General features: G+C 47.6%; 1 protein-coding gene across 1 annotated transcript; it reads left to right on the top strand.

The window, feature by feature from the left end:
• The first annotated feature begins 814 nt into the window (after nt 1-814).
• mbtps2 (membrane-bound transcription factor peptidase, site 2) lies at nt 815-23,225 on the top strand. Its single transcript, XM_087993117.1, has 5 exons — nt 815-1,009; nt 5,038-5,132; nt 10,289-10,484; nt 12,523-12,598; nt 15,522-23,225. The coding sequence occupies exons 1-5, from the start codon at nt 982-984 to the stop codon at nt 15,742-15,744; spliced, it is 618 nt and encodes a 205-aa protein (XP_087849243.1). The 5' UTR covers nt 815-981; the 3' UTR covers nt 15,745-23,225.
• The last annotated feature ends 263 nt before the right edge of the window (nt 23,226-23,488 follow it).

Raw genomic sequence — 23,488 nt, 5'->3', positions numbered from 1 at the left:
TCTGTGTGGAGTTTACACGTGCTCCCTGTGTCTGTGTGGAGTTTACACGTGATCCCTGTGTCTGTGTGGAGTTTACACGTGATCCCTGTGTCTGTGTGGAGTTTACACGTGATCCCTGTGTCTGTGTGGAGTTTACACGTGATCCCTGTGTCTGTGTGGAGTTTACACGTGATCCCTGTGTCTGTGTGGAGTTTACACGTGCTCCCTGTGTCTGTGTGGAGTTTACACGTGCTCCCTGTGCCTGTGTGGGCTTCCTCCCAGGTGCTCCCATTTCCTCCCATAGTAAAGATGCCAAGTTAGGTGGATTGGCCATGCTGAATTGCCCATTGTGTCCACAGATGTACAGGCAAGGTGGAAAATGCAGAGTTACAGGGTTAGGGTAAGGAGAAGGTTTGGGTTGGATCTTTTCTGAGGATCAGTGTGGACTTGTTGGGCCTAATAGCCTGATTCCTCACTATAGGGATTCTATGGTTTGATTTATCTGAAGGGTATGCTGTCTGCTGTCACCCTTGACTCTACTTTTATGATTGTACCTTCTTGCTCCACAAGAGAAAATAGTTTCTCTTTATCTATCAGATGAAATCCACTGTTCACATAAAACACCTTGATTAGATTAGCCCTTAATCTTCCATTCACAAAGGAACCTGGTCATTACCACCAATCCTGGGATGTGTTGGACCAGATAAGGTCCAGAGCTGCATGTAACTGTAATATTGTGTCATATTTCAGTTCTTGGTATGTAAATGGGGCATTCAGCAGTTGAATGTCTATGGTTCATATAAGGCAGAGTGACAGTACGTTCACTGGCTTTCACCTTCTGTGTCTCAGAATTCCCCAGCCAGTGGACCCCGAGGACTGTCGGTCGGTGACCTTGTAAAATATGTGGAAAACTGCTCTGTTTACAGTGTGGAGGATTGGCACCAGTGCATTGAAGACATCTCTGTGAAACCGCAGACTGGATACTGCATCAGTGAGGGAACCATGCAGCAGCTGAGCTCTGTGGGCCGAGGTACTGATCAGAGATTGTTCAGTTTTACAATAAAAATGCCGCAGATCTTCACGTCTAGCACAATTTGTGAAACAAAGAGCAGCGAAGCTCTGAGGTAGAGCAACAGAGCAGGGGCGACCAATGAATTTATGGCAGTGTTGAAAATGTGGTGCTGGAGAAACACAGCAGCATCCGAGGAGCAGGAGAATCGAGGTTTCGGGCATAAGCCCTCCTTCAGATTTCCTGCTCCTCGGATGTGGCCTGACCTGCTGTGTTTTTCCAGCACCACGTTTTTCAACTCTGGTACTCCAGCATCTGCAGTCCTCACTTTCTCCTAATTTATGACAGTGCAAGGCAAAAGCTGGTGGTGACAGGACAAAGCGGAAACAAAAGCTGGGTTCCAGAAAAGGAAGGTTATCATATTTAGCCAAGGGAAGTCTCCTGTTACCTGGGAAAAAGGAAGGGAGTCTCAGGGATGTGGTCATAAGCACTGAATTTAAGCGCTTCAAATGTTAGCTATTGCTTCCCTTTTCTCTCAGAATTGAGGTATTGGAAGGGGTCGTTGGAAGTGGGCCGGTGGTGGGGGAGAAAGAGGGTGTTGACCTGTTGCCACTGGGCTGTGGCTGCCTTCTTGGGATGAAGCAACATCCTCTACCTTGTCAGATCTTCCAGGTTTCCCTGTGCCCTTTGATACTGCGTTCCATTTTTAATTGTTTTGTGGGACGTGGTTGTTGCTAACAGGGCCTGCATTTGTCACCCATCCCCGACTGCCCTTGAACTGAATGCCCTGCTTGGCCATTTCAGCGGCCAGTTAGAAATGAACCACATTGCTGCAGGTCTGGAGTCACATGTAGACCAAACCACATGAGGACGGCAGATATCCTTCCCTAAAAGACGTTACTAATGGGTTTTTAACAATAATCAATTATTGACTAACTTTATATTTGTAGCTGCACTTAAATTCCACCAGCTGCTATGATGGGATTTGAACCTTTGTCCTCAAAGCAATAGCCTGAGTTTCTGAATACAATTCCAAACATATATCACTGTCCCATATACACCATTGTATCCACACAGACCTGTCCATATACACCATTGTATCCACACAGACCTGTCCATATACACCATTGTATCCACACAGACCTGTCCCATACACACCATTGTATCCACACAGACCTGTCCCATACACCATTGTATCCACACAGACCTGTCCCATGTAACCATTGTATCCACACAGACCTGTCCCATGTAACCATTGTATCCACATAGATCTGTCCCATACACACCATTGTATCCACACAGACCTGTCCCGTATACACCATTGTATCCACACAGACCTGTCCCGTATACACCATTGTATCCACACAGACCTGTCCCATATACACCATTGTATCCACACAGACCTGTCCCATACACACCATTGTAGCCACACAGACCTGTCCCATGTACACCATTGTATCCACACAGACCTGTCCCATGTACACCATTGTATCCACATAGACCTGTCCCATGTACACCATTGTATCCACACAGACCTGTCCCATGTACACCATTGTATCCACACAGACCTGTCCCATACACACCATTGTATCCACATTGACCTGTCCCATATACACCATTGTATCCACACAGACCTGTCCCATGTACACCATTGTATCCACGTAGACCTGTCCCATATACACCATTGTATCTACATTGACCTGTCCCATATACACCATTGTATCCACATAGACTTGTCCCATACACACCATTGTATCTACATTGACCTGTCCCATATACACCATTGTATCCAAACAGACCTGTCCCATGTACACCATTGTATCCAAACAGACCTGTCCCATGTACACCATTGTAGCCACATAGACCTGTCCCATATATAGTATATGATTCTTTGGCCCTTTATGTTTTTACCATTTGGAGATCTCGCTTGTGCCTGCTACACTTCCCTACTTTACCTCAGTGATGAAGGTCAGAAGTGCTGTGTTCACACATCCTGAATGTGGTTCTGTAAATGCCCACTACAGTTGGAGAGTTGATTCAGGCGTGACAGGGAAAGGAATGAAGTGATGCAGGGGCAGACATAGGCTGAGGTAATGAATGGGAGTGTGCTGCTATAGAGTGCAAACCAGCATCCATTGATGAGGCTGAACGCTCTGCCGATGAAATTCCTACGACCCCCCCCTCTGGTCCCCCTGTCTTTAGTGGCCAAGGCTACAGTTGCACCTAGCAGAGGGAATAGCCTACAGTGGACCAGTGGTTTATTGACTGCCTCGGTTCTGCCTGCATCCGGGCTTTGGGATCTTCGAAGCTTTCAATGTTATTTCCCTTTCCCACACTGACCCCTCTGTCCCGGGTCTCTCACTCCTTTGAAAAGAAAATGCATACTCCAGTTCTGGGCGTGAATGGAAGCAACTTCTGACTCATGATGCCACCTCATTCTAGTTTCAGTCCTGTCCCCCCCCATTTCTCCAGGCCATTGAGTTCTTTTACGATTCACCTCTGTTTAATAGCTTGGCTATCTAGAATTGAGCTGTTGATTGAATAAGACTTCCCATTAAAGGTTTTCATCTGGCGTTCATCAGGACAGACACAAGAGGAACAAATTTCAAAGGGAATAGCGATTCATATTGCTTGAAAAGATGGTGATGTTTGGGTAGAGGTGTTGCCATGGAGAACCAGTTTTGTTTTCAAAGAGAGGGCAAGTGTCTGTGTGAATAATTGTATCATTTTGTGGAGTGAATCGTGTGGAGTGAATCGTGTTGCCAAACTGGCTGATAAACTTAAATTGGTTATTAGTTTGTAGGTCTTAACTTACTTGGGATTGTTCAACAATTGCTGACCAAGTGCGGAATCCCATCTCATTCTTTGACTGTTCGCACAAGGTAATGCTGTTTGACACAGTTGCTGGTACGTATCTCCCAAGTACGTGGCATCACACTGGCACTGAAACTCAAAATATTGAGTAATGTTACACATGGTTCCGCATTTGAATGGCACCTGCTGAAAAATCCTGATTGTGCTAAGGGGTTGGCATGGACTGGTTGGACCGAAGGGTCTGTTTCCATGCTGTATATCTCTATGGCTCTGAGTTATACCAACAACCAATTTAAGATTAACAGTCATTCTGATCAGCTCCAGATGAAAATTTTCAACTGGTGGCTCCCTGCTTTCCAGAAATATTCATTAATGATTCTGCCTATTTGTTAGTTTGCTGGTCTGCAGCATCATTCCAAAGAAGGTACTAATCTGAGATTTATACGTTTGTATGTGACATCCATTTCTTGTTTTTCTATGTTAATGATCAAGCAGCCTATAATTTTATTTCTGAAGGCCCCACAGTACAAATGTTAGTCCATCGCACATGAAAAGGAGCAGGCCATCCTCTAGGGCCTATCCATTTCTCTTCAGATGCATTCTGACCTGCTGTGCCATTTGTGCTTTACAGCAGTTTGCTTTGGTTTGGCCTGTATCCACCTTGAAAGCTGGTAGCTACATTGGCCTTCCCCATTCACATACCCGTTCCCTATGAAGCTACATTGGCTGCCCCTTCCCATTCACACACCAGCTCTTACAAAGGATTCCTTCTCTTGAAACCTCCAATGCTGGACCATACGCCCTCTCCCAATCCTGTCGTGTGCTAATGGTTCCTTTCCGTATCCCAAACTTCCACTTCTCCACCCCGGCCATCAGCTGACAGTGCCTGAGCTCTGAAAGTCCCTTCCTACATCTCTGTATATCATTTCTTTTCAGGTGCTTCTTAAAACGTGCAACTTTGACCAAGCTTTTGGTCACATGACCTAATCCCCCTTTATATGGCTCAGCGCCAAATTTTGCTCAAAGCACACTTGTGTTTTATTATCCTCATGGTGTTGTGGAAGCGAAAGTAGTTGTTGTTGTAGGGTGGGTTGCATCCACCCCGCGCTCGCTCCAGTCCAAGTGGGCTGCTGTTCTCATACATAACCTCGGAAAATCTTTAAAGCTGACCTCTTCACACATTTGTCACTCAGGGCTCACTCCATCGCAGTGAAATGGTCTTTTGTTCTCTGCAGCGTACAGGAGGCTCGATGGGACCACAGAATGTTGTAGCAATAACAGCCTGGTGGACATCTGCTTCTCTTACCGTGGGAACCTGCAAATCCCTCAGGTCAGATTCTTCAGACTCCACTCTCCCTCCGATAAGCAGCTGTTTAAATGTGTTGTGTTCATTGCCACCGAAATGCACACCTGCTGGCCTCCTGAAACAAGAATCTCTCTTGTTTTTCCCATGGTGAATATCGTGAGCAGGTGCAGTGGAAAAGAAACATTTGAATAGCAATAGGATAATGCTAGGATGGTTACGGATTGTTCACACTGCTATTGTGGTTTTTGTCCAGCTTTTCAGGTTAGTTTGTTTGGGTAAACATTGGATCAGTCAGTCCAGCCATGTGCAGATAGTTCAGGATTTGCCCTGTTAATACTATTTATAGGGAATAGTCTGTAGAATGTGGAATCAGGTATAGTTTGTGCATCCTGCTGACAGTGTTGGCTACAGCTTATTTGTAAGCATCAAACCACAACAGGTGGGAGTCTCTACTTTGGATACAATATATATCAGGGAGGCACAGTGGCTCAGAGGTTAGCACTACTGCTTCACAGCTCCAGAGGCCTGGGTTCAATTCCTGCCTCTAGCGACTGTCTGTTTGGGGTTTGCACATTCTCCCCCCCGCACCGTGTCTGCGTAGGTTCCCTCCAGGTGCTCTGGTTTCCTCCCACAGTCCAAAGATGTGCAGTTTAGGTGGATTGGCCATGCTCAATTGCCCCACAGTGTCCAGGGATGTGCACACTGGGTGGATTAGCCATGTGAAATTCAAGGTTTCCGGGTTAAGGGTAGGGGGTTGGGCCTGGATGGGATTCTCTTCATCAAATCGATTTGGGCCGATTTTTACACTGTGGGAATTCTATGATCTATCTGGTCAAGGGCCCCTTCTCAGCCAGTATCTCCCTCTCATTAAGAATTGTTTTTCTCGCTCTCTCTGGCTTCAGGCCTCAATGTCTTCCCTTCTTTTACACTCTTTGCTATTTTATCCAGGCTTTACTCCAGGTGAGGTGAGTGCAACCAGCTCCTCTTCCCAAATCCATGTTCCACGATGGCCAAAAGAGCAATGTGTCAAACCTCAGCACTGGTACCCTGATTGGAGCTAGGACAGTAAGGCTTCAACCAAATTCTCCCAGCATTGTGGACTGCTTTTAAAAATATCCAAGAGTTAGTGCCATTTCCTGCTCCTGGATGGTGAGGAAGATGTGTCCTGTCATTGGTCTGTGTTGTTACCATGCAGTCCAATTGGCAACAGCTGAAGACCTGCTGGACTGGATGTACCCTTTCTGTCTGTCTCTCTCTCACTCTCTCTCTCGCACTCTCTCTCTCTCGCACTCTCTCTCTCTCGCACTCTCTCTCTCTCGCACTCTCTCTCTCTCGCACTCTCTCTCTCTCGCACTCTCTCTCTCTCGCACTCACTCTCTCTCGCACTCACTCTCTCTCGCACTCACTCTCTCTCGCACTCACTCTCTCTCGCACTCACTCTCTCTCGCACTCACTCTCTCTCGCACTCACTCTCTCTCGCACTCACTCTCTCTCGCACTCTCTCTCTCTCGCACTCTCTCTCTCTCGCACTCTCTCTCTCTCGCACTCTCTCTCTCTCGCACTCTCTCTCTCTCGCACTCTCTCTCTCTCGCACTCTCTCTCTCTCGCACTCTCTCTCTCTCGCACTCTCTCTCTCTCGCACTCTCTCTCTCTCGCACTCTCTCTCTCTCGCACTCTCTCTCTCTCGCACTCTCTCTCTCGCACTCTCTCTCTCGCACTCTCTCTCTCGCACTCTCTCTCTCGCACTCTCTCTCTCGCACTCTCTCTCTCGCACTCTCTCTCTCGCACTCTCTCTCTCGCACTCTCTCTCTCGCACTCTCTCTCTCGCACTCTCTCTCTCGCACTCTCTCTCTCGCACTCTCTCTCTCGCACTCTCTCTCTCGCACTCTCTCTCTCGCACTCTCTCTCTCGCACTCTCTCTCTCGCACTCTCTCTCTCGCACTCTCTCTCTCGCACTCTCTCTCTCGCACTCTCTCTCTCGCACTCTCTCTCTCGCACTCTCTCTCTCGCACTCTCTCTCTCGCACTCTCTCTCTCGCACTCTCTCTCTCGCACTCTCTCTCTCGCACTCTCTCTCTCGCACTCTCTCTCTCGCACTCTCTCTCTCGCACTCTCTCTCTCGCACTCTCTCTCTCGCACTCTCTCTCTCGCACTCTCTCTCTCGCACTCTCTCTCTCGCACTCTCTCTCTCGCACTCTCTCTCTCGCACTCTCTCTCTCGCACTCTCTCTCTCGCACTCTCTCTCTCGCACTCTCTCTCTCGCACTCTCTCTCTCGCACTCTCTCTCTCGCACTCTCTCTCTCGCACTCTCTCTCTCGCACTCTCTCTCTCGCACTCTCTCTCTCGCACTCTCTCTCTCGCACTCTCTCTCTCGCACTCTCTCTCTCGCACTCTCTCTCTCGCACTCTCTCTCTCGCACTCTCTCTCTCGCACTCTCTCTCTCGCACTCTCTCTCTCGCACTCTCTCTCTCGCACTCTCTCTCTCGCACTCTCTCTCTCGCACTCTCTCTCTCGCACTCTCTCTCTCGCACTCTCTCTCTCGCACTCTCTCTCTCGCTCTCGCGCTCTCGCTCTCGCGCTCTCGCTCTCGCGCTCTCGCTCTCGCGCTCTCGCTCTCGCGCTCTCGCTCTCGCGCTCTCGCTCTCGCGCTCTCTCTCTCTCGCGCTCTCTCTCTCTCGCGCTCTCTCTCTCTCGCGCTCTCTCTCTCTCGCGCTCTCTCTCTCGCGCTCTCTCTCGCTCTCGCGCTCTCTCTCGCTCTCGCGCTCTCGCGCTCTCGCTCTCGCGCTCTCGCTCTCGCGCTCTCTCTCTCTCGCGCTCTCTCTCTCTCGCGCTCTCTCTCTCTCGCGCTCTCTCTCTCTCGCGCTCTCTCTCTCTCGCGCTCTCTCTCTCTCGCGCTCTCTCTCTCTCGCGCTCTCTCTCTCGCGCTCTCTCTCTCTCGCGCTCTCTCTCTCGCGCTCTCTCTCTCGCGCTCTCTCTCTCGCGCTCTCTCTCTCGCGCTCTCTCTCTCGCGCTCTCTCTCTCTCGCGCTCTCTCTCTCTCGCGCTCTCTCTCTCTCGCGCTCTCTCTCTCTCGCGCTCTCTCTCTCTCGCGCTCTCTCTCTCTCGCGCTCTCTCTCTCTCGCGCTCTCTCTCTCTCGCGCTCTCTCTCTCTCGCGCTCTCTCTCTCTCGCGCTCTCTCTCTCTCGCGCTCTCTCTCTCTCGCGCTCTCTCTCTCTCGCGCTCTCTCTCTCTCGCGCTCTCTCTCTCTCGCGCTCTCTCTCTCTCGCGCTCTCTCTCTCTCGCGCTCTCTCTCTCTCGCGCTCTCTCTCTCTCGCGCTCTCTCTCTCTCGCGCTCTCTCTCTCTCGCGCTCTCTCTCTCTCGCGCTCTCGCTCTCTCGCTCTCTCGCTCTCTCGCTCTCTCGCTCTCTCGCTCTCTCGCTCTCTCGCTCTCTCGCTCTCTCGCTCTCTCGCTCTCTCGCTCTCTCGCGCTCTCGCGCTCTCGCGCTCTCGCGCTCTCGCTCTCTCGCTCTCTCGCTCTCTCGCGCTCTCGCGCTCTCGCGCTCTCGCTCTCTCGCGCTCTCGCGCTCTCGCGCTCTCGCTCTCTCGCGCTCTCTCTCTCTCGCGCTCTCTCTCTCGCGCTCTCGCTCTCTCCTCCCGCACACCACACCCTCCGTGAGCTCTTGTTTCCGAGACAATTTCCTGGCTTCCTGAAGATCTGTCTGCAAGATATTACCCCTCCTTGACCCATGTGGATGTTACCAACATTGACCATGATTGTTCACTGTTCACCTCCCGCTCTCTCAAAAGTTCTGAGCAGACCTTGATTCTAAGTATTGAACCCCTCGCCCAGTAGATGGACCAGTTGCTCCTCACACTCTGAAACCAGGAGCTCCAGTTGCAAGTCGTTTCTGCGCAGGTAATTGTCCAGGACTTGAGAAGTTTGCCTGGAATTCCCATGTGGAACAGGAAATACCCCTCGTGGTTCTGAGGTGCCCTGCAATTTCCCCATTTTTTTTGGATTGTTAATTTACTTGCCACTGAGCAGATTCCCTTGTTCTGCCGAGCAGCCAGTCACCCTGCCTGGCTCCTGGATCCCCACTCATGTCTTAGTCCCACACTCTGTGTGCCTGGGGATCTCTGTCATGGAACTACACAGCACAGATCAGGCCCTTCAGCCCTCGATGTCGTGCCGACCTGTGAACTCATCTAAGCTCATCCCCCTTTACTATCCAATCATCATCCATGTACTTATCCAGGGATTGTTTATATGTCTATATTGTGGCTGAACTAACTGAAGTGGCAGGTAGGGCATTCCATATCCTTCTGAGTAAAGAACCTGCCTCTGGCATCTGTCTTAAATCTATCACCCCTCAATTTGCAGCTATGCCCCCTCATACAAGCTGACATCATCATCCTAGGAAAAAGACTTTCACTGTCCACCCTATCTACTCCTCTGATCACCTTGTAGGTCTCTATCAAATCCCCCCTTAGCTGCCGCCTTTCCAATGAGAACAGACCCAAGTCTCTCAGCCTTTCCTCATCAGACCTGTTGTCTTGCTGCTGTCACCGTTCAGACCCATCCTGTGGTTTGCAGGGCGAGTGGGTATCATTCAAAAGCGTATCGCAATACTGGAGAAAGTTCTGATCATTCTTACAAGGTAGACCGCAGTAATGATTACAAAGTTCATTCATGAGCTGTGGCCAGCATTTGTTGTGCCAGACTGAATGCTGTGCTTGGGGCCATTTCATCTCGCAGAGGCTACTGCATTGCTGTGGGACCAGGGAAGGACAACAGATTTCCTTCCCTTAGCAACATCAGTGAGTCTTTCTGACAATTCAGGAGAGTTGACATGATCCCCCCCTTCCTATCAGCTTTCAATTTGTGTTTATTTCATTAAGTTGCTATAGTGGGCCAGGAAGTAGTGCATTCGACTGGGCATGTGCATTATTAGTTCAGTAACATATTTGAGAAGTTGAAGCTGCAGGGGGGAAAAGAGTAAGCCATATTCAAGGCTTTAAGCCGATGAATTAGTTGCCAGGCATTCTGACTCGGCGAACAGAACCACAACAACGAGCACCCGAGCTACAAATCTTCACCCAAACTTTGGGCATTCTGACTGTTTGGGGATTTGGGACTAAAGGGCACGCTGCTGATGACCTGCTGCACCTCACTGCCTGTCGTATCTTTGTTTGTGGTTTCCAGTATGCTTGCCTTGCCGCCAGAAAGGCCATTGAATCGAGCCGGGTGTGTCAGACAAACACGGACTGTCTGAAGGAGTTGGCGCCCAGCCTCTGTGTGAAGCCCTCTCTCGAAAATCAAACCAGGCTGATCAGAGTCAAACACTTGTCTCCCATGGCCATGCTGTTTGTAGGACACCCTGTTCATCTTCAATATGCAGGTCTGTCACATTAAATACAATGCTGGGACTGTTTCCATACTCTACATCTCTATGATGCTGAAAAAGGCACCGTTACACAAGAAATACCAATTTCAGTGTAAAACCAACAATTTATACGGTAATTTATACTCCTCTCGTACAATCTAAATGTTGGTTTCCCCCCCAACTTGGTATTCTTGTGAATTGTCCTGATGAGTGCAAGACAAAAAGCTTGATCTGAATGTCCCTTTTCAGCAACCCTCAAACACAACAGTATAATCTTCACTCAAAGTATCACCGACAGTCAGGGCTAGAATATATAACAGACTGGACCACTTGAACAGCTCTTTCAAAGGGAAGCTGTTGACACTTGATGCTGAGCATGGAAGAAATAAAATGTGAGGAATAATGTAGGCAGAGGGAAAAGTTAAAAATCGCAGATTTTCTGGAATAAGCAGAATTAAAATATGGCATGGTGAAATCCATTACTTTTAGCTGTTGTCTGAGGGACAGTACTTCTCCACCCACTTGAATAGATTTGATGTCTCAAGTCAAAGAAGACATCTCTGACAGTGTAGAAACATAAAATATAGAAGTAGATATTGATCATTTAGCCCTCGAACCTGCTGTGCCAATCATAGCTGATCATTGGGTTCAATATCCTAATTCCACCCCCCCCCCCATATCTCTTTAGCCACAAGAGCTGTATCTATGTCCTCCTCAAAAACATAATGTTTCACCCAAGGCACTTCCAGTGGCAACAAATTCCAAAGGCTCTCGAAGTGAAGAAATTTCTCCTCATCTCAGTCCTAAAAGGTTTACCCCACCATCCCACCCCCGCATCCAACATGTCTAGTCTTGTTTAAATTTTATAGGTTTCTATGAGATTTCCCCCTACGCTCATCTAAACGTCGGTGAGTACAATCTAACTGATTCAATGTCTCGTCGTATGTCAGTCCCACCATTCCTGTTTAGCTCCCCTTTGACAGTGCACGGGATTGTGGGCTCAGAGCTCCAGAGTGGAACTGACCCCCTTGTGCCCTCCTTGTCCTGCCCAATACCTGCAGTCAGTGGTGCCCCCCTTGTCCTGCCCAATACCTGCAGTCAGTGGTGCCCCCCTTGTCCTGCCCAATACCTGCAGTCAGTGGTGCCCCCCTTGTCCTGCCCAATACCTGCAGTCAGTGGTGCCCCCCTTGTCCTGCCCAATACCTGCAGTCAGTGGTGCCCCCCTTGTCCTGCCCAATACCTGCAGTCAGTGGTGCCCCCCTTGTCCTGCCCAATACCTGCAGGCAGTGGTGCCCCCCTTGTCCTGCCCAATACCTGCAGGCAGTGGTGCCCCCCTTGTCCTGCCCAGTACCTGCAGGCAGTGGTGCCCCCCTTGTCCTGCCCAATACCTGCAGGCAGTGGTGCCCCCCTTGTCCTGCCCAATACCTGCAGGCAGTGGTGCCCCCCTTGTCCTGCCCAGTACCTGCAGGCAGTGGTGCCCCCCTTGTCCTGCCCAGTACCTGCAGGCAGTGGTGCCCCCCTTGTCCTGCCCAATACCTGCAGTCAGTGGTGCCCCCCTTGTCCTGCCCAATACCTGCAGTCAGTGGTGCCCTCCTTGTCCTGCCCAATACCTGCAGTCAGTGGTGCCCTCCTTGTCCTGCCCAATACCTGCAGTCAGTGGTGCCCTCCTTGTCCTGCCCAATACCTGCAGTCAGTGGTGCCCTCCTTGTCCTGCCCAATACCTGTAGTCAGTGGTGCCCCCCTTGTCCTGCCCAATACCTGCAGGCAGTGGTGCAGCGTTTACATTTGACGATTGGCTGCTTCGGATGAATAGCCGGACCTATTTCAAGCTGCCATTCCTCTCCTACACTGGCTTCTGATTGGCATTTTGCTTGAGCACATGTAAACTTCCTGAACTTGTAGTAGAGGGTACGTATGTTAGAAGATGCACCCTCCACTCTAACTAAATATCAGACAGAGTAAAGATTGGCTGCAGTATAATCTTTTCCCAATTTTGGTCTGGATGATATCGCTGTTGTGATGATAGTAACGAAATGTGCCTCCTTGTTTGCAGTCAGTCTCACCAACTACATGCCGCGGTTTGGATTTCTACACCTGGACATCCCTGTGGTCATTGAAACGTTTTGCAAGTATCCTTCTCTTGTTACCTGAACCACAGAGCTGCCGCGGAGAGGTAAAATATGGTTGAAAGTACCCAGGATGACTTGTGAGAGGTTGGTCTTTGAGTCTGAGTCAGTCTGCTCCAGGTAACAGGGGTGGCTGCCCTCAGTAACGCTCTCGTCTCTCCAGCTGACCCATGGTGCCAGCCCAGAATTCCCCAGGTCATAGAGGGTACTGCAGTCAGTGGGGGAGCCAGCTGGGTTTCAGGGCTTTGTTGCCGTTTGTCACATCCTGGTGGTCCTTCAGTCTCCTCTGTCAATATTAAGAATGTCCAAATGCAGGAGGAGTCTAATTGCCCCATTTTGCCCGTGCCAAGTTCTTCAACTCTCTCTTAATGCCTTTTCCCTGTTTCCTTGCATAATCTTCCTCTTCATGTGTTTATCCAGTTCCCTTTGAAATTCTGGGCGGTTTGGTCTCTAACCCATTCAACCCTTATGGTAACATCTTCCATTTTTGAGTAATTCTTGGTTTGCTGATATTCCATCCAACTCCCCACTTCACAATGCCAGTGATTGTCTTGGAGGAAGAATCGCATTGGATTCAAAATATTAACGCAGATTCTCTGTACAAATACTGTCAAACCTGCTACGTTTCATCGTTACTTTTAGTTCTTCGGATTTCCAGCATCCACAGTATTTTGTTTTTAATCCTTGTTCCAGTCCTATTCTGCCCCCAACTCTTCCTTGTACATTGTTGACTGGATTGTTGCAATTTCCTGCTCTTCCCCCTAAACTGGAAATTATCTTCCCCCGTGCTCCCAGATTTCACTTTTCTCTTGCTTTACCTGGTGGCTGTTTGACATTTTGCTTCAGTGGCTCCATGTTCCTCCTCATATTCGTGATAAACTCCTGGGACTTCAGTTGCATTTCCTCGCACCCTGCTTTCATGAAAGGATTTACTTTCAGGCTCTCAGTTTCTCCATCTCCAAACTGAATTCCTCATCCCTTGTAGTTTGGTTGAATGCCCTCTCTACTTCCCCAGCTACGTGGCTTATGAGAATACCAGTCCCAGCCTGGTTGAGGTATTGACCCTTCCGTGGCACAAATCACAAAGATGCATATCTCCAGCCAGAAGTCACTGAGAGAAGCAAAACCCACTTCTCTCTTTCAGCCACTCATTCACTTCTCTCCTCTTATTCATTCAATACCAATTTGCATGTGGCTCAGATGGTAATCCAGAAATTATTATGCTCGAGGTTCTAATTTTTTTAATTGAGCATTCTCATTCCCCCTCAGCAGACCTTCCTTCTCCGTTCTACCTCTGCCACTGGTGCCAGCATGGACACGACCACTGAATCCTTTCCTTCCTTTCCCACTGCGATTCTCTCTTGATAGAGTATATATCCTAAACCTTGCTTCCAGGGCAGACAACACAGCAGCCTGGCCTCTCACCACTTGCTGTAGAGGACAGTGCCACTCCCCCTCACTTTCACTGTCCCCTGCCACTCCTTACTCCATTAGCCCTACCTCCTTTCCCTGACTCTCTAGTGGCTTCCTATGTCACTTCCTGGCTCATTCTCCTGAGAAGAGAGGGGTTTGGAAAAGGCATAATGGGCAGCTTTCCTTTTACAGAGTGGTTTGCGTGTGGAATGTGCTTTCAGGGGAAGTGGTGGCTGCGGGTGCGGTTGCAACATTTAAAAGGCATTTGGATAAGCACATGAAAATGTGTTTGGAGGGATATGGGCAAAGCGCAGGGAGGTGGGACTAGTTTAGTTTGGGATCATGGTTGGACCGAAGGGTTTGTTTCCGTGCTGTGAAGCACGGTTGCTGCAGCTGCAAGTACCCTCATCCAGAGGCTCCCACATTCTACACTCCCACCATGTCCGTGTTAATTAGGAACTGCTCCTTAATTCTTTTATTAATATTGCCTACATCACCAAAAAGGTTTTAGCACTGACAGTAAACTTTACAAAATTGATGAGAACAATACAATATAATATTTACAACACTGATATCAAACTTTGTTTCTAATATCAGCAGTTATAGATTTACCTGCACAAAACTGGAAAACATGCCGCTGCACTTAAAGGTTCAGAAACTAAGATTACTTAGTGTGGAAACAGGCCCTTCGGCCCAACCAGTCCACACCGACCGTCCGAAGAGCAACCCACCCAGACCCATTCCCCTACATTTACCCCTTACCTAACACTACGGGCAATTTAGCATGGCCAATTCACCTGACCTTCACATCTTTGGACTGTGGGAGCAAACCGCACATCCAGAGGAAACCCATGCAGACATGGGGAGAATGTGCAAACTCCACACAGTGTGTCTGAGGCGGGAATTGAACCCGGGTCTCTGGTGCTGTGAGGCAACAGTGCTAACCACTGAGCCACCGTGCCGTCCACCATGGTCAGACTGACTCCAGCTCACTACAGTGCTGAATGTAACCTTTCTGTCCTGGTTGTGCTGCCTTCCCCCACATTGATCATTCATCACCTGTTGTACTGCCATTGATGAGTGGGTGAAACGCCTCAGTTGCAGCTTTGAAATACTGTGTTGATCCTGATGGGGAGTTACACTGTTTAATAGTTCACTGGGTGCAGGTTGGCTTTTCTTAGAGAAAAGCGTAGGACAACCATTAAACCTCTGTTCAGTTGCATTGCAGTCTGAAGTACATGGTTAAGGCTATTGTGCTTGGGTCATATTGCTCTACAAGCGTTCCAGAGATTTGGTCTGCTCCACAAATCAAATCCCACCCCATTCATTTGAATTCGGTTTAAAAGAATGTTGAAGTAAATAAGAAACTGGTGTCTGTAAAAGTCCAGGTGTTTGACTAATGGAGGGATGGGCACATTGCCAGGGGCACTGTGGATGAATAAATAAAGATGTCTGTTTGGTCAAATGTGGAAATGATGAATGGTGGTTGATTTCCTTCATTGAACTGTACCAGATATCTGCTTTCCCTGTCTGGAGCCCTGGCTGTCATCAACGCTGTGCCTTGTTTTGCCCTGGATGGACAGTGGATGCTGAGTTCTTTTCTGGAAGCCACGCTAAGTTCACTGGTTGTGGAAAAGCACAACCGAGAGCTCATTGCCTTTTTTATCTTGCTGTTTGGCAGTGCTCTCCTGGCTTCTAACGTGGTCCTGGGACTCTGGATGGTCACCACAAGGTAGTGCGTCTGGCCTGTCCTGGATGAGCTCTCACTGAATGAGGGGTACTTCTCATCGTTGCCTTGTTGGCACCCCTACCTGTCATCTGAGTGAACCCTGGCGATATCGCCGAACACTGTCCAAGATTTTAACAAAACCCTGGGCTGTGCCCACAAGACTTTGCACTCCCTGTTCCTCCAGGTGAGGTTCCTCACTAGGACAGCACAGTTGGAAAACCTGCTGTGTATCGCTGTCATGCAGTGCTGTGCATTGTGTAATATTGTGGTATTTAATTCCAAGCAGCGATGGGATTGAAGTCTGATGGCTCTTACTGCCTTTTTAGACAGATTTGTAAATGTGAAATCTCCTGTTGAATGGCAGTGAGCACCACGATGGTCTCCTGCCCGAAACGTTGATTCCCCTGCTCCTCGGATGCTGCCTGACCCGCGGTGCTTTTCTAGCACCACGCACTCTCGACTCTGATCTCCAGCGTCTGCAGTCCTCACTTTCTCCTAGTGAGCACCAGGTGCAGGGTTTGGTGCCCAGGATCATTAAAAAGTACTTGATTTTGAATGTGCAGCAGCCAGAGGAGCAGAATGTCAGTCTGACAAAGGGGAACAGTCTGGTTTAAAAGTAGAATTGAAGGCAACAAGGTGTTAAACACAACCAGTAAATGTTGGAATTACAACAGTCCATGTATCCATGAGGACATTGGTTGATCCTCGGATCGGACCACTTTCCTCTCCACAGACACTGTGTGTTTCCAAGCTGTTTGGATTCTATTTCCACCAATCATTGTGAACATATTTTGCATTAGAACATTACGAATGCAATCGTATGCCGTTATGTGGTTTTGGCCAATCTATAAATTATTTAATATGTGCTGTTCGACTCTGAAGTAAATGTGGTGCCGAGCTGCTGACGCTCAACAGACGCCGACAGAAAGTATCTATTTTGCATTCAATGAGTTGCACTTCTGAAAAGTGTAGTTAAACATAATGGCTGTCACATTTCTGGACATATTTTACCTTCAGAGGTATCAGTGAGGCCCTTCATCAATCACAATTTAACCCCAATTAAGTCTCTCTCAAAAAGGGAGTGATGTGGCAGTATAAACCAAGCATCATACATTGGAACAAAAACAGATTGCTGGAGAATCTCAGCACGTTTGGCAGCAGCGGTGGAGAGAAAGCAGAGTTGACATTGTCCACATAGGCTGCCAAAATGGGTGAGATTCTGCAGCCATTTCTGTTTGCGTTTCAGGTTTCTGCCATCTGTGTAAATACTGTGTTAAATGTTTGGGTGTAACTCAATTTTAACTGAATTGTTTTGAAACTGGTGGGAGAGGAATGGAAAGCTTTGGTACAATCCAAATGTTCATGCTGGGGTTAGTGACTCGAGACCTGTGTCTATTTGTCTGAATGCTGATCTGTTTTTGATCTGTGTGGCTTGTGAGCCATTTTTATTCCAATTCACTCTTCCTGTACCAACCTTCTAGAGATTTGTAAAATCGTGAGGAGCATAGATAAGGTGAATGGCATGTGTCTTTTCTTTGGGGTGGGGGATTTCAAAACTAGGAAGCATACTTTTAAGGTGAGAGGTGGAAGATTTTAAAAAGACACGAGGGGCAATTGTTTTACACAGAGTGGTTTGTGTGTGAACTGAATTTCAAGTGGTGGATGTGGGTACATTTATAACATTTAAAAGACATTTGCATAAGTACATTAGTAGGAAATGTTTGGAGGGATATGGGCCACGTGCAGGCCACGATGGGACTAGTTTAGTTTGGGATTATGGTCAGCGTGGGCAGGGTAGATGCAGTATGACTGTTTCAATGCTTTTAGAGAGTCAGACAGTCATACAGCATTGAAACAGTCATACAGCGCCATAGAGTCAGAGAGATGTACAGCAAAGAAACCGACCCTTCAGTCCAACCCGTCCATGCCAACCAGATATCCCAACCCAATCTAGTCCCACCTGCCAGCACCCGGCCCATATCCCTCCAAACCCCCTTCCTATTCATATACCCATCTAAATGCCTCTTAAATGTTGTAATTGTACCAGCTTCCACCACTTCCTCTGGCGGCTCATTCCATACACATGAAAAGGTTGCCCCGTAGGTCTCTTTTATATCTTTCCCCTCTTACCCAAAACCTATGCCCCTCTAGTTCTGGACTCTCCGACCCCAGGGAAAAGGCTTTTGCCTATTTATCCTATCCAGCCCCTCAGAATTGTGTAAATCTCTACAAGTTCAATCCTCAGCCTCCGACGCCCCAGCCTGTTCAGCCTCTCCCCGGTAGCTCAGATCCTCCAACCCTGGCAACATCCTTGTAAATCTTTTCTGAACCCTTTCAGGTTTCACAACATCTTTCCGATAGGAAGGAGACCAGAATTGCACGCAATATTCCAACAGTGGCCTAACCAATGTCCTGTACTGCCGCAACATGACCTCCCAACTCCTATACTCAATACTCTGACTAATAAAGGAAAGCATACCAAACGCCTTCTTCACTATCCTATCTACCTGCGACTCCACTTTCAAGGAGCTATGAACCTGCACTCCAAGGTCTCTTTGTTCAGCAACACTCCCTAGGACCTTACCATTAAGTGTATATGTCCTGCTAAGATTTGCTTTCCCAAAATGCAGCACCTCGCATTTAAACTCCATCTGCTACTTCTTAGCCCACTGGCCCATCTGGTCCAGATCCTGTTGTAATCTGAGGTTACCCTCTTCGCTGTCCACTACACCTCCAATTTTGGTGTCATCTGCAAACTTACTAACTGTACCTCTTATGCTCGCATCCAAATCATTTATGTAAATGACAAAAAGTAGAAGTCATTAGAGAGTGGCCGTTTTAATAGGTTTCAGGTTCTTGTACATATTTATTGTGAATCTTTTAAAAGGTATATTCAACATTTTGTCCATCAGAGTTTTAAATAGATGAATTAAAAGGGAAATAATATTGGATTAAAAAAGCCAATGTGGGACTTGAGGATTTACGCAGTCCTGCTATCTACTTGCTGAGCAAGCAGGGTTCTGTCAGCATTCTGGCTATATCATCTTTACTTTGACGAAAACACCTGATGCAAAACAAAGTTGCCATTTCAATAATTTCTTGCAATTTTTAAACAATTCTTTCATGATTTGTGGGCGATGCTGGAAAAGTTAGCACCTAATTGTCGTTGGACTGAAAGGCTCGTTCTGCTATTTGAGTCAACCACGTTGCTGTGGGTCTGGAATCGCATCTAGGCCAGACCAGGTAAAGACAGCGATTTCCTTCCCAAAAGGACATTAACGAGGCTTACAGAGTGAGAGAGCTAAGAAGAGCCAGGAGGGGACATGAGAAGTCGTTGGCAGGTAGGATCAAGGAAAACCCTAAGGCTTTCTATAGGTATATCAGGAATAAAAGAATGACTGGAGTAAGGTTAGGGCCAGTCAAGGATAGTGGCAGGAAGTTCTGGGTGGTGTCCGAGGTGATAGGAGAAGCAATTAAATAAATAGTTTTCGTCAATGTTCACACTGGAAAAAGACAATCCTGTCGCGGAGAATACTGAGATACAAGCACTTAGAGTAGATGGGATTGACATTCATAAGGAGGAGGAGGTGTTAGCAATTCTGGAAAGTGTGAAAATACATAAACCCCCCCAAGCCGGATGGGATTTATTTTAGGATTCTCTGGGAAGCTAGGGAGGAAATTACGGAGACCTTGGCTTTGACCTTTATTCATCATTGTCAACGGGAATAGTGCCAGAACCCGGAGGATAGCAAATGTTGTCCCCTTGTTCAAGAAGGGGAGTAGAGACAACCCTGGTAATTATAGACCAGTGAGCCTGACTTTGGTTGTGGGTAAAGTGTTGGAAAAGCTTACAAGAGATTGGATTTATAATCATCTATAGAGGAATAAGTTGATTAGGGATAGTCAACATGATCTTGTGAAGGGTAGGTTGTGCCTCACAAACCTCATTGAGTTCTTTAAGATGGTGGCCAAACAGATAGATGAGGGTAAAGTGGTTGATGTGGTGTATATGGATTTCAGTAAGGTGTTTGATAAGGTTCCCCATGGTAGGCTATTGCACAAAATACAGAGGCATGGGATTGAGGGTGATTTAACGGTTTGGATCAGAAGTTGGCTCACTGGAAGAAGACAGAGGGTGGTGGTTGATGGGAAATATTCATCTTGGAGGTCAGTTATTTATGGTACTGCAAGGATCTGTTTTGGGTCCACTGCTGTTTGTCATTTTTATAAATGACTTGGATGAGGGTGTAGAAGGATGTGTTAGTAAATTTGCCGATGGCACTCAGGTTGGTGGAGTTGTGGATAGTGCAGGCAGATGTTGCAGGTTACAGAGGGACATAGATAAGCTTCAGAGCTGGGCTGTGAGGTGGCAAATGGAGTTTAATGTGGAAAAGGGTGAGGTAATTCACTTTGGAAGGAGCAACAGGAATAAAGAGTACTGGGCTAATGGTAAGACGCTTGGTAGTGTGGATGAGCAAAGATATCTCAGTGTCCATGTACATAGATCCTTGGAAGTTGCCACCCAGGTTAATAGGGTTGTTAAGAAGGCATATGGTGTGTAACTTTTATTGGTAGAGGGATTGAGTTTCAGAACCATGAGGTCATGCTGCAGCTGTACAAAACGCTGGTCTGGCCACACTTGGAGTATTGAGTACAGTTCTGGTCACCGCATTATAGGAAGGATGTGGAAGCTTTGGAAAGGGTTCAGACGAGATTTACTAGGATGTTGCCTGGTATGGAGGGAAGGTCTTATGCGGAAAAACTGAGGGACTTGAGGCTGTTTTCGTTAGAGGGAAGAAGGTTGAGAGGTGACTTAATGGAGACATATAAGATAATCAGGAGGTTAGATAGGGTGGACAGTGAGAGCCTTTTTCCTCAGATGGTGATGGCCAGCATGAAGGGACATAGCTTTAAATTGAGGGGTGATAGCTATAGGACAGATATCAGGGATAGTTTCTTTACTCAGAGAGTAGTAGAGGCGTGGAAGGGCCTGCCTGCAACAGTAGTAGACTCACCAACTTTAAGGGCATTTAAATGGTCATTGGATAGTGATATGGATCAAAATGGGACGGCACGGCGGCTCAGTGTTAGCACTGCTGCCGAGTCTTCACTGAATATCTATTTTCAATGAGAAAACTGGAAAGAGTTGCAGGGCCCAGGATATGGTCCAATGTGCTTTTTCTTTGTTCAAGCAGGTTGCCCTGAGGAGAATTGAACTTAAAACCCTCTCTCATTTTATACAGTCAGAGTGACTCTGACACTGTATCTGAACACATGCAAGAAGTTGTCCCCTCGTACGCTGGGACAAATAAATGCAGCTTACAGAGGCCTTATCTTTTTACCTTTATGGCAATCTCCGTTAACTTTTCTCAACGCCACCTTAGAGCCTGAGGGCTTTTTTTTAATAGTCCCCTGCTTATTCAGTTGCTACCATATTCTTCCCAAAAACATCATCTTTAAATACATCTGTACCCAACACTTTTCATTTCTTGCAAACGTCGCAATGTGTTTTTTTATAGATTCAGTCTTGGGACGTGGGTGCCACTTGCTGGCCAGCATTTATTTCCTGTCCCTGGTTGTCTTTGAGAAGATAGTAACGCCGCCTTAAACCACTGCAATCCATGTGCTCTAGGTAAACCCACAATGGTAGTCCAGCATCTGCAGTCCGCACTTTCTCCTAGTAAACCCACAATGCCCTTACGGAGGGAATTCCAGGATTTTGACCCAGCAACAGTGAAGGAATGGCGATATATTTCCAAGTCAGGACTTTGAATGGCTTGGATGGGAGTGTGGCGGTGTTCCCATATGCTGTCCTTATCCTCCTTGGTGGTTGTGTCAAGAAGGGCTTATGCCCGAAATGTTGATTCTCCTACTCCTTGAATGCTGCCTGACCTGCTGCGCTTTTCCAGCAATACATTTTTCAGCTTGGTGGTTGTGTGTTTGGAAGGTGCTGACTAATGATCTTTGGTGAATTTCTGCAGTGCATTTTGTAGCTAGTACACACACTGAATGCTGAGAATCGACGTTGGAGGAAGTGGATGCTTGGGTCTGTATCTGTTCCTAGTTGTGAGCTAGTCTGTTAAACAGTTTAGTCTCTTCACAGTTATCGTGTTGTTTTCAGTGTGGTGTGGTTCTGTTCCAGTCTATCTTTCGCTCTGCTTTACCAATTTCTAAGTATTATTCGTGTGTGTGTGTGTGTGTGTGTGTGAGAGAGAGAGAGAGAGGCAATCCTGCCATGTCAATAAGTCTGACTCTGTAACTTGACTATTTTATTGCATTTCACATTGATGGGTGATACTGGCAAAGCACCATTTCTTGGCTACCTCCAGTCACCATGACAACTGTGTGAATGAAGAGTTAACCACTTCTAGGCCGTACCAGTTAAAGGTTACACTCCCTTTCCTGAAGATTCTTAGTGTTCTGATCCATGGTCCTGCAACTTCCATCGTGATTAAAGCAACACATTCAGCCCCAAATCCACTGCAGTAGGAATGGGGGCATCAAACCCTGTCCCATTGGCATCGATCTGATTCACTCTGGTTTTCCAGCCAATTAAACAAACAGGGTCTGAGTTACTGTGCCAACACTTCACTGCATGTTGCAATCTGCAGTTCTGGATAGTGATGATGGAGACTCCAATTTCTCTGACCAGGACACGGTCCCGCTTTTACTGTCCCCCATTGGCAGGGTTGGAAGGATACCCAATTTGACAAACAACCCGTACGACTATGTTTAAGGTGGAACGGTGTCTAGCACTGCTGCCGCACAGCACCAGGGAACCAGGTTCTTTTCCGCCTTCTGGCGACTGTGTGGAGTTTGCACATTCTCCCCGTGTCTGCATGGGTGCTCCGGTTTCCCCTCACAGTAAAAAGATATGCAGGTCAGGTGCATTAGCCATGCTATATTGCACCACCGTGACCAGGGATGTGCAGGCTTAGTGGTTTAGCAATGGGAGATGCAGGATGACATGGATAGGGTGGGGAGGTGGGTCTGGGTGGAATGCTTTTTGAAGGCCTTGCTTCCACACTGTGGGGATCCTGTGTTACGAGTGCAGTTTAATCGGCTATTCCATTTTGCAGTGGGATTCGAACGCCGAGCTACTGGCTGAGAGGCAGGACCACGAGAGCTCCTCAGTGAGTCTGTTGTCAGAATTCAGCTGCATTGCACATTATGTTTTCACTCCTCCTGTGTCTAACTGGCTGGTACATACAGCACCATATTAATATCTATCCCAACACGGTTGAGGGAGGGATTATCCCATCTTCTCAGCAGCAGTGAATAGTTCCAAAGCAGCAGAATTGTTGCCACATCAAGGCTGGCACAGTGTTAATCCACTGGTGTAAACTGTGTCTGGTGAATCGCATGGGAAATATAATTTGCACAAGCTGGTTTAACTAGTCATGTCTACATCGTGGGTGTTTGTACAAGAAGTGACTCTCTGTTTTGTAATGATATTATGTTTGCATGGAATAAACGGTAACCACAATCTCTGGGGCTATTTGTTTCAATGTCACAGCTTGTAAGTTTGACCAATGTGTGATTGAGAACAATACTTCCCTTTGTTTGAACGTAGTTCAGATTTTCAAAAAACATTTTACAATTTAGAGTTTTCATGATCAGAAAGAAAGTTGGAAGAACATTAGGAAAGTCCTTCCAAAGGGGTACTGAGTATGTACTTGGAAAGGAAACCTTTACAGGAGAAGAATGATGGCAATCTTAATGGGCACGGCCACAGGGGGACATTTAGCTCT

Source organism: Chiloscyllium plagiosum, unplaced genomic scaffold (assembly GCF_037043375.1).
Source record: "Chiloscyllium plagiosum isolate Xiang-an unplaced genomic scaffold, Cpla_swu_hap1 HiC_scaffold_12, whole genome shotgun sequence".
NCBI lineage: Eukaryota > Metazoa > Chordata > Chondrichthyes > Orectolobiformes > Hemiscylliidae > Chiloscyllium > Chiloscyllium plagiosum.
Note: the sequence above shows the minus strand (reverse complement) of the source record. Positions and strands in the feature narration are given on the sequence as shown.